The sequence below is a fragment of the Micromys minutus genome (assembly GCF_963924665.1).
Source record: "Micromys minutus genome assembly, chromosome: 14".
Lineage (NCBI taxonomy): Eukaryota > Metazoa > Chordata > Mammalia > Rodentia > Muridae > Micromys > Micromys minutus.
Genome location: NC_137983.1, coordinates 7,687,750 through 7,702,955, shown reverse-complemented (window position 1 = coordinate 7,702,955; position 15,206 = coordinate 7,687,750). Strand labels below are relative to the sequence as shown.

The window sequence follows — 15,206 nt, the reverse complement described above, 5'->3', positions numbered from 1 at the left end:
TCTTTCTCTCTCTTTCTTTCTTTACTTTTTGAGTATGTGTATGTCCATGAGTGTGTATGTGTGTACACGTGTATGAGTATATGTGTATATGTGTATGTGTGTATGTGTGTATTTGCATATGTATGTGTATGTGTGTATGAAATGCAGATTATAGTAGGCTTGCTGTCCATCTACCCTCAGCTCTGTCTGTCTCTGCTTACACAGCGTTGGGATTGCAAGGCCACACCATCACCCTGCCTTACTCGTAGGCTGGCAATTGAACTAAGGTCTACATGCCTGCAAGAACTTTTCTTCCTGAGAGAGGTCCAGTGCTCAGAGCCATCACTTTTGCTTTGCTGACCTTCCAATCTGATCTGCTATGGTGTCTCTTGTTTTCTAAACCTAATATTTCTCTTCTGTGACCCAGAAGCCAGCATGCATTAGTTTGTCCCTGGTCTTCTACTAAGCCCACAGCCACACTGTTCCCACCTGTCGTTCACCAGCTAGACCAGGCCACCTACAGTCTCATACATCTTGATGTCACTGTAACCAAGCCAACAGTTTGCTTTAAATCCACAGTAAACCTTCTTCTCACTACAAACAGGGTCAAGTTCAAAGTCTGGGTGTTAAAGGTCTTGACAGTGTATCATTCAGGATCATGTCTTGCCAAAGTATAAACTGTTACCCACCCTCCACTCCTTTCACACTGAACTAATTCCCACCTTCTAAAACTTTCACAAAAGTCATGAACTTTCATAGCTCCAGCTTTTATCTTAGTTATTTGGCTCTTAATTATTGCTCCACCTTTTTACCAGGAAAAAAAAAATTGCACAACGTCAAGATTCAGCTCAAATGTCATCCTTCATGAGAAGCCGTCTTTATACCAGATGTGGAAAATTCCACCTTCAGTACTAACACAATATTTTGCTTATTACACTTTGATATTTACAGTTGAAGAGTTTAGTGCCCCATTCCCCACATATGTAATAAAATCCTTGCAGAAAGGGCACAGAGCTGTTCAAATCCACCACACACATTCCTAAAACAGATCAGGTACGATGTATGTGCATTTGCATTGGTTTGTGAGCTTACACAGACCTTGTGCACTTAATCCTTTCCTGTTTCATAAACTAGAAATTATTTTCCCCACGTTACAACCGAAAGGACTTAAGTTCAAAGGCCGTGTAAGAAGAGTGAATTAATAGCATTTAACATCAAGAGTTATGGTTTGTATATATGTTTCCTATACAATACCTCCTGGTCTTTATATTAAATCATCCCTCCTGCACTTTCTGTTGCCAATTTCTATTGGACTTCTTTATTTACTGATACAAAATACCTAAGAATAAAACTTCCTTTGACAACATTGTAAGAAGTCTGTTCTTCATTTTAAAGCATGTTTTATGTAAAATAAGTAACATAACAGAAAGTAACTCTTTACTAGAAAATTCAGATAAAATGAAGATTTATGAAGTTCAATTTCACAGAGATAATTAAAAATATATGTGTATGCTATGTTAAAGAACATTTTATGAATATATGCAAGTGATCAAGTAAATAGTATATATTTTAGCCTGGTGTGGTAGTCCACACCTGTAATCTTAGCTGTTGGGATGTAAGACAAGAAGATCAAGACCAATCTTAGCCACATATTAAATTCAAGGATAGCCTGGGCTACATTAGACTGTGACTACAAAACAAAAGAAATACATATTTTAATATTTCCCTTGGTTAGTAAAATGATTTAAGGAAGGACAACTTTTAGAGTTTCTTTGTTTATTTCTCTTATGTACTCTGTTGAGAATATTTGATTTCTACCTTCTTCTTTGAATACCACTTGATAGTCAAACTACTTTTCCCATGAAACAAATTTATCAGGATGACCTTCCAGTCTGAGTGTAATGTAGCATTAAACACTCTTAGAGAAGTAGGTGGGCGTACCCAGCATTCCTTGTTCTTCTTTAGGCAGGTAATTTTTTTTACTGAAGGACTCAAGTAGAAAAAGAAGATGGAAAATTAGGCACAAATTATTTTTAAGACTACTGTATTTTGAGACGTTGTCTTACCATATAACTCTGACTAGCCTAGACCTAGCTTTTTAGACCAGAATGGCCTCAAACTCACAGAAATCTACCTGCCTCTGATTCCTGAATGCTGAGTTTGGAGGTGTGCACCACCATGCCTGGCTTACAAGGCTACTGAGTGATAAAGAGAGGAAACCTGCAGATCTGGTGGCCTCTTCAGTCTGGTAGCTTCCACGGTTTGGCTGAAACATCGGACCAGTGGTCAGAAGCAGCACACCTTCTCCATTCAGCCAACAGGTCCATCTGTCCTGTGACTCCGATTCCATTTCAAAGAAGCTGCTCATAATCTCAAGGACAGAAAAATCCAGACATTGTTAGGGTTTAAATGATCTTAGACATTTCTGTACCTTGGAGACCAAGACCAGCAAAGTCAAGAGGTATTCCCTGCATAGCACAAGGGTATAACAGCACAACCAGTTCTCATGGATATATTCCTAAACAAGTGGGCCAGTTTCTTTTTTAGTTAGTAAAGTACAATCCAGATGAGGTTACTTAAAGAAAGTGACAATTACATTTCCTTTACAAAGTTACAGTAGAACAGTACAAGTCAAAAGAACAGCCTTTCATTTAATTTATTTTATCCCATTTCTGCTTTTCTCTGTAAATGAAGAAAATGTGAACCATGTGCTTTTAAATTTACATAAGAATAAGCTCAAAATGTGGAGGACAGGAGTGTGCTTTACCTAATTTTTGAATACCTGTATTTAAAAACACAGGGGAATGTGACAGGTTGAAATCACAAATTCAAATTGCTTGAGAAAGAGTAATTGAAATCAAGATTGCCAATATAGGCTATCCCCAAATAATTCCATAAGCAATTACTAGTTATATCTCATCCCAGTTTCACTGCCAAATATCAAAGTCCATGGGGTACTTAAAGGAAGTACTCTCATCAGAGTATAATTCTTCATGTATCTTGAGAAAGGTCCCCCTAAGATGCATGATATCATAAATTTTATTTATCGTAATTTATCCTAGTATCCATTTTCAAAAGCTAAATTGAAATAAGTTCAGCATACAATTATGTCACTATTTGACACTAAAGCTAATTTTAGAGTGTAATTATGCTATTAGTATATAACAATGTATATGAACCAATATATATTTGAAAAACAAAATGTGAGGAGATTAAGGGGATAGCTCAGTCAGTAAAGGGCTTGCCATGTCAACATGAAGAACTGAGTTTAGTACTTAGCCCCATGTTAAATAATACAAAGCTCTGGGCATGTTCCTAGAATCCTAGTGTAGTTCAAGGGAGGTAGGGTCAGGATTATGCCTAGGTCTTGACAGTCAATCAAGCCAGTCACTGAAATCTAGGTTCAATGAGAGACAATATCTGAAAAACTAAGGTAGAGACATGGAGAGGTGGAGAAGTGAACGAGGAAGACATTTTATAATGTTGAATTCTGCCCTTTGAAAACTGCACACACTAAGACACACACACACACACACACAGAGAGAGAGAAAGAGAGAGAGAGAGAGAGAGAGAGAGAGAGAGAGAGAGAGAGAGAGAGAGAGAGAGAAGTGAGAGAACCTCAGGGTTCTATTCTATTTCATGTTTCAGTGTCTGAGAGAGCCATGTTTCATTCATGGTAAATGTTCAAGAAATATTGAATGAATTAATGAACATTTCCAGCTTAGAATCATATGCTCAAGCCTAGCTCCTTGTAAACATGGGACTGTGAATGTTTAAACTCAAGTCAATCCAGATAGCAAACAAAATCCAAACCAGAAACTACTAGGAGACTATGTAGCCAAGATACTATTCCCACACTAGTCAAAATTAACTGAACATTGACAAAACTTTCTTTGTGGTGAAGGGCTTTAACTTTTCAAGAAGAAAGGTGGTAGGATACTGAATAATGAATACATCTTCACACATGGCAGGAGGAGCCCTTCTTTTCCTCACTAAGATTTTTATAAAGATCATCTTTCTAAAAAATAAGTACTTATGACTGAAAAAGTTCTCTACGCCCTAACTCCTTGTAGTGTTTTGCACACAGAAAAGTAATACAGCAGTAAGTCCTGGGAAAAGTAACATACACTTTATATTCATATAGTTCTCATAATAACATTATGAGGGCCATATTATCTCAATTTGGTATATCTGAATGTCAAGTGTAACAGAGTTACTAACCAAAGTGCCAAAGTCATGGTTATTACATAGAAGGCTCAATATCAGTGTCCTAATTCTGAAGGCCATATGTGTCTTGCATTATTTTCTGTATGCATTCACTCCTGTGTAGGACAGAGAACAACATTCAGTAGACAGTTTTCTCCTTCCACTATGAGGGTTCTGGGATTAAATTCAAGTCATCAGTATGGTGCTTTAGATGACAATGGCCCACAGAGGCACATAGGTTTGAGTGTTTGGTCATCAGGGAGTGACACTTTTTGAAAGGACTAGAAGATGTGGTCTTGTTATAGGAAGTGCTGCTTGCAGTAAGTTTTGAGGTTTCAAAGAACCCATTCCAAGCCCACAATGTTTTGCTTCCTGCTGGCTGAAGATTCAGATGTAGGCTCTCAGCTACTACTTCTTAAGCATCATGTGTGCCTGAGTGTCACCATGCTTCCTGCCATGGTGACAATGGGACTAATCCTCTAAAACTGTAAACCAGCCCCAACTAAAGGCATTCATTTGTAAGAGTTGCTGTGCCATTATTTCCCTTCCCAGCACTAGAAGCCCTAACCAATACATCTGCCATAGAAGCAGGTGCCCTTACCTGTGATCCATCCTCCAAATTATTAATAAATTATTCTTCTATTTCTTTGAAAACTTGAAAAATAATTTGGAAACTAAATCAGATTCACAAGAAATGTTTGCATATAATAAGAATGGGAAATAAGAGAAGAAAAGTAGAGGGAGGAAGGCAGACCATGGGATTGTTCACGGTCCTGGGTTCAATTCTTGTCCATCACAATGAATTATGGGAAAAGTTATCTTTAAATGCTTAGCCGTCTGTTCCAGCAAAAAAGAAACAAAAAAGAGCATGCAATAGAAAGTTCATTTTTGAAGTTAGAGTCTTGTATTTAACATTTGTGTTATTCTACTTTAAATTTCATAATATCTGCTAAAGATTTGCTCTACTGTGGATACTTCAAGCCTGGAATCCAATGAAGATGTTCTCAATAATCAGTATTTTTCACTGTGTTAACTATGAGGAGCTGTTTCATCCAGCGAACTGTTCACACATGTCATTCCAAACATGCATCGAAAGCAACATAAGCCCCAAATCTACTCCATTATTCCCAGTCTTCTCACTCTAGCCCTGGTGAGTATGCCTGTTGGCCACATTTCACTTGGGGCTAGATATATACTATTTCTTTGTATGGGTTGATAATTGCCTATAAATGACCAATGCCAGCCAATTTTTAGGTTTCAAAAAGAATTCAACAGTGAAAGAGCCAGGTTTTACCAGATTTTGTGCTAAACTACTTACTAGAACAAGTACAAACAGAAATCTTAAAAAATTTTCTAAAAAAATTATAATCATTTGGTAAAAGTAATATATTTTTTAAGAAATTATCATCAACATAACAGTAATAGATATCTAGGCAGTTCAGCTAACCTTACAATTCCTTAGAGTTTTCAAAAACATGATCTTAGATATTTTAGATATTGAGGTTGAAAGGAGTGATTTAAAAATTATATACATCGTTACATAGTTTATTTGTTTCCTCAAAGAAACTCACACATCATCTGCAGATATAAAATATAGTATAAATAATTTCATGAATGACCATAATTTAAAATAATGCTCTTCATACCCATTGTGGATTCATAATAATACACTTATTGAACTTCCTATGATAATCTCAACTGTAAAGAAAAATGCAGACTATCAGCACGTGTATGAGCAGCTGGCTACCAGAGACTAATCTCTCCCTAAACCCATTCAAACTGCCTCCATGGCATGGTAAACCTGCTGCCACAATTTATTACTAAAAAAATAAATGTGAAATTTTGCATATGCATATGTGCGTAGTGCTGAGGATTAAATCCAGGACATTGTGGCAGGCAACTGGTCTACCACTAAGTTACCTTTACGATTTAAATGCAGGGAAGAAAAGCCCCACCACCACCACTCAAATATTCGACTCTACAAAAATTAGTCATATGCATTCTTAGTTATTCCATACATAATGGAGGTATTTCATTTCTAGCCCCTCACAAATAGAGAATACTCTCTCAAAAGAGGACCTTTGTTTCCCTTCACACTAGTGAAGCACTCTGATCTGACTCTGACAGTGGAGGGGAAGGCTTTTAAAATTTACAAGCAACGGTGAAAACATGAAACCTTACAAGAGCAAATTACAAGGGATGGGTGTCTGTGTTAGATTTATCACCTCCTCAAATGGAAGTCTTACCATGTTTGCATTGTATTGATTGTCTTGCCAGAGTTTGGGTTTACATGAAAGGAAGGGAAGATATCTAATATATCAAAATCTGGACTCACTTCTTCCAGCCCCTGGGATAGGACAGGCTGCTAGTGAGCTGCTCCTAGGTCTTAATTTCCTCACATATCCATGGGAGAGTGTGATATTTGTATGACTTGTGTGATTAATAGGCATTTTCTCCATAGACAGCGGACTCTAGATCCTTCTTCTTATTTTAAGAATAAGTCACACTGTGTAGCCTTGGGTGACATGGAATTCAAAACTTCAGACCAAGATGGCATTGAACTCACAGAGATCATCCTTATGTCTTACTGGACTATGTGTATATGCCACCCCATCTTCAGTGTGAACTGTGCTATTATGATATGTATCATGAAGATGATTCCTACATACAGAGACACTTAACTTCTGCCCTCTTGAATATTTTCCATTTATTTCATGTTCTCCCTTGAGGCATCTTAAAGGTTCTAATCTCTGTGCAGTGAACTATAGTCATATGTACACCCAGCAAGAGGATGGAGTTCAATAGATGTGTCTTTAAGTAATGTGTCTATTGTATAGCGTTGTATAGAAACTTAAGGTGACATTAGGTAGGATCATTTTTTGGGGCAACCATTGTCAGAAGTCTGATTACTTACTAAATCAGTGTATGTAAACATATACAGCATTATATTTATGTAAGTGTATATGACCACATATACCCATCTTAAAACACAATACTTACTAGAACACACACACACACACACACACACACACACACACACACACACACACACAAAACCATTAAGCATTTGCCATCTAAAAACAGATCATGGAAGAGGACCAGCGTTCCATGGATCCAGAGTGGTCAGTCAACTAACCTGATGCCACAGACACTCCCAGCACAGCACAGAAACCAGCAATTATCCCAGTAAACACTTCACATACAGTCAAAGCCAAAGAAAGAGTTCAAAGGACTCTGATAGGAGCAAGCAGGCCAGGAACCCCTGGAGGTGACTCTGCGGTGCACAATCCACATGCTGACAGCTCAACATGGATGAGAAATGCAAGGAATGAACAAACCATTACACCCTGCTGTCCTCCGCCCCTGCCTCCCCCATCACACCAATCAAAGGCATCAACAGGAATCTTAGTAACACAGCACATATCAAACCCTAACAGTAAATACACATATTTTATCTCAGGCTCTGTGGTGACTCTTTTCATTGATGAAATACTACAGTGTTAAATGTTCCTAGAACCTTTTTTAAAACTCCGAGTCTGGATGCTTGGCACGGTAAGTATATGGACACACACCATTAGATTTTTGTTTGTAGCTATGTGTGACCTTGTTACTAGCAGGCAGGGAATTTTTTAAAGTGTGTGACTGACAGCAAATATTTAGCTGAAACTATAAACATAAATTGCAAGAGAAAAGGCTGAATAGAATAAACACTTCCCACCTTTGCTGTTTGGACTTCAATTATCACCTAATTTACGATGATCCTTACCCCAAATACATGGCCAAGTGCTTTAGAGTGGCCTTTTTGGATAAGTACACATTTTGTAAGAAGCCAGTGGAATAAGCAACACATTAGGCAAAACCCAATAGTCGATGTCCAGACTTAGGACTTAACATGGCAAGATCTAAATAAATAAACAAGAGGTCCCTCTGGCATTCTAAGAAAGCACATCATTCCATGAAATTCACTTCATAGCTTTGAGTCTAGAAAGAATTTTTTAAGTATTTTTTCCTCTCAAAGTGTTTTTATTCAACAGAAAACTAAAGGGAACAAACCACTGAAGCCTTATAGCCAAAGAGTTGTGCTGTATCTAAAGATGGGGAGAGGATTCTCCACTTCTCAAAGTTTGATAGTTCTACAACTCCTTCCCAATCTTAGAATAAAAAATAGTGCAAGTGATTTTTAAAATCTTCCAGAAAATGAAATCTTAGAACTTCTGGGGTCTCCCTGGTCCCCTGAGCACTGTCCCAGCCTTGTTCTGAACTCACGCGGAAGGCATTTCCAGAGTGAGGAGGGGTAAAAACCATCACCACATTCATTAGCACTAGACAGTTCCAGGAGAATGTATCATGCCTCATTTTAATGGCTATCCAGTTGTGTTTTCTAACATTACTTACAAATGTTTACAGAAGATCCCAGTCAAAACGTTTTCATGGAGACACTGAAGTGCTATTAAAACCATAGTCATGTCCTAAAGTAAAGAAAAGCTAATTACCAGGCAGGATATGAATCTGCATCTCAGCATTACAGGGGTCAACGCGCCTATAGGATGTGCTGTACTGTGAGTTGTGGATTTCATGTTTACATGAGCCATGTTTGCTGAGACAGTCAGATGTAAGCTTCATGCCTATACAATAATGGAGGAAGACTGAGTTTTGACAGAAGAAATCATGTTCACCTTGGATTGTCATATGAATCTGACTCATTGTGAGGGCAAGAGTTGGTTTTATACAGATCAATATTTTTCAAAAAGTCTTTCCTAAATTCTTACACACTCTGAATTGTATTTAATATGAATCTTAAATATAGACAGTAATGCTAAACACATCCCTTCTTGAACTGACACCATAAAACCTCCATGAACCATTTCAGAAAATAGCCAGGGAGGAGTGGGGAGACGAAAGATCTCTGTAATAAGCTACCAAACGTGACGGTAGGGGCTGAAGACATGGCTAAGTTGTTAAGAGCACTTGCGGCACCCCCAGAGGTTTGGTTCCCAGCACCCCCATGAAGGGTCACAACCATTTGTAACTCTAGTTTTACAGTATGTATTGCCACCTCCTGGCCTTTACAGACAACAAGTACATAGACTTACATGCAGGCAACAGGTAGTATACACACACACACACACACATATACACACAAACATATAAATACATACATGCACATACATAAAAACTCACATACATCTATACTCAGACACACATACACACAAATACATACATGTACATACACACACTCAGATATATACACCCTCAGACACACATACACACAAATATGTATATGCACATACATAATCACAGACATATATAAACACAAATACATGTATATACATAGACACACCCAGACATACATACATACACACACAACAATGATAGATGAGAAAAACTGAAAAGAATACAAATAAATGAAAAGTCACAAGAATATTGCTAAAGTATATACATTGTTCAAACAGATTTACACAATTAACTCACAACATTAATACCTTACTTACTGGAATAAGGAAATCATTCTTAAACGTTGTAGAAAAACATACCCTAGAATAACCAACACAATCTTCAACAGAGAAAAGAGAGCCGGAAGAGTCAAAGTACAGCATTCCAAATTATACCAAGAGAGGTAATAATCCTTCCTGCAAAGTACTGGTATGAAAACAGACGTGCAGCCCAACAGAACAAAGAGGACCCAGAGAGAGTCTCATGCATTCAGAGCCAAATGACTCACAAAACACACATGAGAGACAAGGTCCCTTTAGCCTAAGCTGGACCCTAAGTGACTGCGTGTGATTGGTAACCAGGAACCACACTGAACTCTTGATCCTCTTACCTGAATTTGAAGTTGCTGTGATTTCAGACATGTACCTTACAGCTGTCAAAACATATGTTTAAATAAATAGCTCTAGGAAAGTGCTGTCTATGTGAAGAATGAAAAAAAAAATCAACCTGAATGGGGTTAAAGACAAATATAAACCCCAAACCTATAAAACTACAAGAAGAAATAGGAAGCCACTTGTAACTTAGGTAACTGATCCTAACAAGAATTATATTTTGGTCAAGAATATAAAAATGCAGGCAATGAAGTGAAATGTAGACAAGTAACATTACATGAAACTAGAAAGATTACAGACTGTAAGGAAAAAACAGCAGAGCAAGGAACAACATACAGGATAGGAGAAATTTTCACAAACACCATCTATTAAATAGTTAATATTCAGAATATTCGAGGAAACTAGGATTACACCCCAAAAACTATTCAGGTAAATTTTGAATTTGCCAGTCACACCAATTGGAGACAAAGGTATGAAGAGTTCAGGGCAGAGAAATAAAGGAAGGGAAGGAGGAATGAGAAAGAAGACAGAAAAGAAAAAAAAAAAGAAAGAAAGAAAATGGGGCTTCTTTAAAACAGTGTCTTGATCTAAGAAACTCAAGCAAAAGTAATTTATCTTTTCTAATTGCTGCTGACTTCTACTTGTGAAACCACTAGCTTTCCAGACAAGGGGAACTGAGTGCTCACAGCAAGTGAAGGCTAGAATTCAATATACAGAGCATAATGCCTGACCCAGCCATTAGGCAAACCGTATTTTGGCCCCCAGTTTGCTGCTACCACAGGCAAACTGTGAGAAATAATTGTTTTCAAGATCTGAGCCATGAAAACTAAGACAGAAAAGACTGGTTAAAGCAGCAGACGCTGAAAGTGAGTTTTGAAACTGGGCAGCCCAAAGAAGTGCTGGTTTCACGGTAAATGTTTGGATATTTCAAATTGTAATGGGGTAAGGTAGATGTGGAATTGAGCATCAAGTTCTGAAAGGCTGTACCTGAGAGGATGCCAGTCCAGCCAGAAACTACACCACCAAGAACTACAAAAACAACTACCCTAGAAATTAGAAATTAGAAACTTGTGAACATTTTCTCAAGACCTCAGGGACATGAAAACTAGGTCCCTGGTCTTGAGGAAAAACAGCAAGGATTCCTTGGGATGCCAAAGCTTACTTTTTCATGACCATGACCATGCACACAGATGTTTCTCAAGGCTCAAGTTCAACCTTCCACCTTCACTGGCCTTTAAAAAACAGAAAAAGAGCCATCTACTCCTAAGTTGAAAGGTAGAGAACTGTTTCACGTGCAACTCCCATGTGAATAGAGGGGAAAACAAACTTCCTGAGAAACACGACTTCATCAGTCTTCCAAGTGTCTACGCACCAGTCAAAACCCTAAGTTAGTCAAACTCCATAGTTTCAGATGTTTGGACATCCTTAATATCTTCTTAAATACAATGAAGAGAACAAAAAGGAAGAGAAAAAGAAAGAAAGGAAAAAGAGGGACAAATGGATAAAGATAAAGGCAGGGAAGTAGGGAGAGAAGGAAAGGGGGAAAACATTTTAGTCCAATGGTTTCGTGGGTCTCTGCTTTTAAACGTTGTTTCTATACAAAACGCACAGGTAAGTTTGCAAACTAGCACTCCACAGACCTCAGTTAATGCTTACTAGACCAGCATCCTGAAAGGAGAGAAGTTTAAGGATACCTTGCTTTAAGACAAGCTCACCCATGTCTCTGATGACCTTTCCCACTCCACAGAGTGAAAACCACCCTCCTGAACACTCAGCTGAGCAGATGATCTCCCAGTATAGAGAGTCAAGAGGCCAGCCCGGCATTCCTATCTGCATCTCTGTGCAAATTCATTCACAGAAGGAAGTACCCCCTCCTTCCCTGCAGATTTCATCTGTGAACACACTTGAAGTCCTGCTATACTAATCCATGTCTTTTCGTTTGTATTAGAAGTGCACCAATCAACTCAACTAATGATTATGGACATCCTTCCTCTCCAGACTTGAAATCAGAACTCTTACAAATAAATAATTGCACTCAACTTCATTAAAGTATTAAGAATGGAACAATTTTTAACAAATTAGTGCTGACAATAATTATCCCTGGGTAATACAGGTTTTGTTGTTATCTTCTTTGGAGTAGGATTTTGTAGATGAGGATGTGGATAGCGTCGTGTTGAGTGTGTACTAAATTCCTAAGAGTGGATCTGGCAATACCGCTCTTTAATAAATATTTAAGTGACTATAATCTCTGACTTCCAGGATTGAAATTTAAAGCAAATGAAATTAACTTCTGATATCAAAGCACCTTCCTCCAAACCAATCAGGATTACAAGAAAACCTGGGCTCCTTTCTTTGGTTTGTGCTTTTCCGTTTGTTTCTTTGTGTTTCAAATAAAGTGTCAGAAAGAAAAATTTAAAACACAGAAGTTCTGGGGTGACATCATAAAGGCATTTAATGGAGCTGGGTCTCCGTTTTCCTGTCTGTGCAATGGGAAGATTAACAAGCTCCAGCACACTGGAGTGCCATGAACCTAGCTGGAAGAATGGGCTCAGCTAAGTTTCAAAACCACAAAGCTGTTTGTCTGTGTTCCATCAAGCCACTGTGTACAAACCTAAAAGGGACAACAGGATGTTTGTTAGTGAGTTTCAGAAAGGACTTACTTTTCCATCCAGGCCCTGAAATCCACTACCTAAAACAGACAGACCAAAGGTGATGTACCTAGAAATCCCCTCTCCTGCTTTTGTATGGCTACATTTCCCAAATGCTGTGTATGCGTCTGCGCGAGCATGCGCACATGTGCATGTGCGTGTGTGTTGTGTCAGCAATCTTCGTTTGACTCTTGTTTGGGATTTCGGTATGCTCAGGTCCTCCTCTATTGTTTTAACTTTGATTTGTCTTACAGTACTAATAAAAGAGACAGTAAGATTTTATCACTCTGTAGGCAGAGAGATAAATTAAAGCCTTCCATCTCTGTATGTGAAAGGTGGAGAAGAACACATGGAAAGAGACCCCGCATCTTCATACATCGTAGCCTTCTACACCGGCCAGTCTTCCCTCCTCAACAGATACAAACAGACACATGCTCAGACATACGCCTATTCGGAGATAGGAAAGAAAAGCAATAGTGATTCTGTTATCATTTTCTATTTTTATTCAAAACTAATGCTATACTGAGGGGGGAATGAAAAGCCAATATTCCTCAAGTTATCTTTTTTCTTCCCTTTTTGTGCTAATCTGCAAAGAAAAATAAACAGCCATGGTTTACGTATGCTTGAACTCACAGTACGGACCCCTCACCTTGGTAGGCCATTCCATCTTTTGTAGGAAAGAACATCAAAATAGACAGTCCCTTTTACAATAGTATAAATCCGGGGTCTCGGTTTTACCTTAAGACAAAGTAGAAGTTCACACATCCCGAGCTGCACTGCAGCATTACTACAAATATTCCACCTACCAAAAGTTACATTTCGGCTATTGCTTAGCTACAACAGCAGGAAGAATTTCCTGGTCCAACCAGTTAAAGAAGTCCCAGCAACATGGGGAAACGGTGTTACTGATAACAAGAGGGAATATGCCGTCAAAGGTAAAAATTAACTCGGGAATTTCCAGTTTTTTCCTTTACTTGTGCACAGGTCTCCTTTATGCTCAAGAAGGCTTGACTAGGGATTACTTCCCTAGGGAAGGGGAACGAACACACCCGCAGACCTAATCATCAGCCTTGGAATCTGGATACACTTAGGTCTACTGGCTATTTGGCCACACCTCTTGACTTGGGACAACCCAAATGCTGCCTGCCTTCAGTTTACTATTGTTGCTTGGGCCTGTTACAGCAACCGTCCCCAAGTTAGTTATGAGTCCAGGCTGAACTGAGGTTGCCTCGGCTACAATCCAGCAGAACTCAGGGCAGGGAATCCCCAAATCCCTCTCAGCCAGTGTGGCTCCCCCGGGACACTGTGCTCACGTGGGTCCTGAGAACCGCGCCTGTGGCTCCCACCACAGGCAGGCAGAAGCTATGCACGCTGCGGAGGAGGGACGCGTGGTGGCGCCGGGCTCAGGGGAGCAAAGAGCTACACTTGGATGTTCCCTCAGGGTGATCCCTGGGTTTCAGACACTGTCAGTGTCACTGAGGCTCCAGGGAGTATTTTCCGGAAGACATGAATTTGAATGCGGTAGCAACTTGGCATAAATATTTTTAGATTTATTTTTTTAAATGGGATCAAATAATAACTGAAATCTTATCTACGATTGAATTCTTTTAAAGTTGTCACAACACCCTTCTAGTCAGGAACTCCCCCCCCTTAAACTCTTGGTTAAAACAAGGAGTGTGAGTGGAGAGGCAGCGATCTCCACCCACCTTTTGGAAAACTCTGCCCACTCAGTCATGAACAGACACTGGGAAACCTCATCCTGGAACAGCGGAGGTCTTGTCCCTTCCTGGTGCATTGAACCCGCTGCGTGCTGGCATTTAAAACCCACAGAAGCCAGCTGTGTTTATGACTTGTTTAATTTCACAGGGGATGGGGGAGGGATCAGAAACTCCAGGACGGGACATTTGCCTTAAGTGAGGGGGACCACTGCTTGGCATCTGATCCAACTAGCACAGAACTCCAGGGAACTTGGGGCCACGCCGGGTGGAAGAGGCGAAGGAAAAAAAGGGGGGGGGAGAGGAGGGGCGACGAAGGAGGGGCTGAGGAGGAGAGAAGGAAACAGGTGAGCTCCCACTGTCTCTAGTAAGAGATTCCAGCACCTAGGTCCCCAGCAGCGCGCCACAGTCCCAACTTAGACAGGCACTTACCAGCTTTGCACGGGTCCTTGTAATCTATAGGCTCCGTTTTGTCCTCTTCGTTCCCATCAAAAGTGTAATCATAATCGAGGCCAGCGCAGACCCACAGCTCCCGGGAGAAAACAATACCCGAGACCACCAACCACAGGAGCATCCTAGGGGAAAGCGCTTGCAAACCCATCCTCCTCCCCAAGAGGAAAAGGAGGGGACCAGACCCGGAGGGCCCTGTGGATATGCGGGGCACTCGGGACAGTGCTCTTCTCCCCACTGGGAGGCTCCTCGGAAAGCCCTGAGTGTTCAGGTGTCCAGAGACATGCGGTTGTCTTCGGGACGCTAGACAGGGCAAACGCTGCCTGGCTCCCCCGGATGCTGGGGAACTTGGCCTGGGGCCGGCGGGTGGGCGGAAGGCAGGT

At 39.9% G+C, this 15,206-nt stretch overlaps 1 protein-coding gene across 1 annotated transcript in view; it reads right to left on the bottom strand.

The window, feature by feature from the left end:
* TLL1 (tolloid like 1) overlaps positions 1-14,974 on the bottom strand; it is a gene marked incomplete at both ends in the record, with an annotated part of 187,307 nt that extends 172,333 nt beyond the window's left edge. Inside the window, one exon of the mRNA XM_080928277.1 lies at positions 14,806-14,974. Coding sequence (XP_080784403.1) covers positions 14,806-14,974 — 169 coding nt within the window. The remainder of the gene's footprint in view (positions 1-14,805) is intronic.
* Positions 14,975-15,206: the final 232 nt, after the last annotated feature.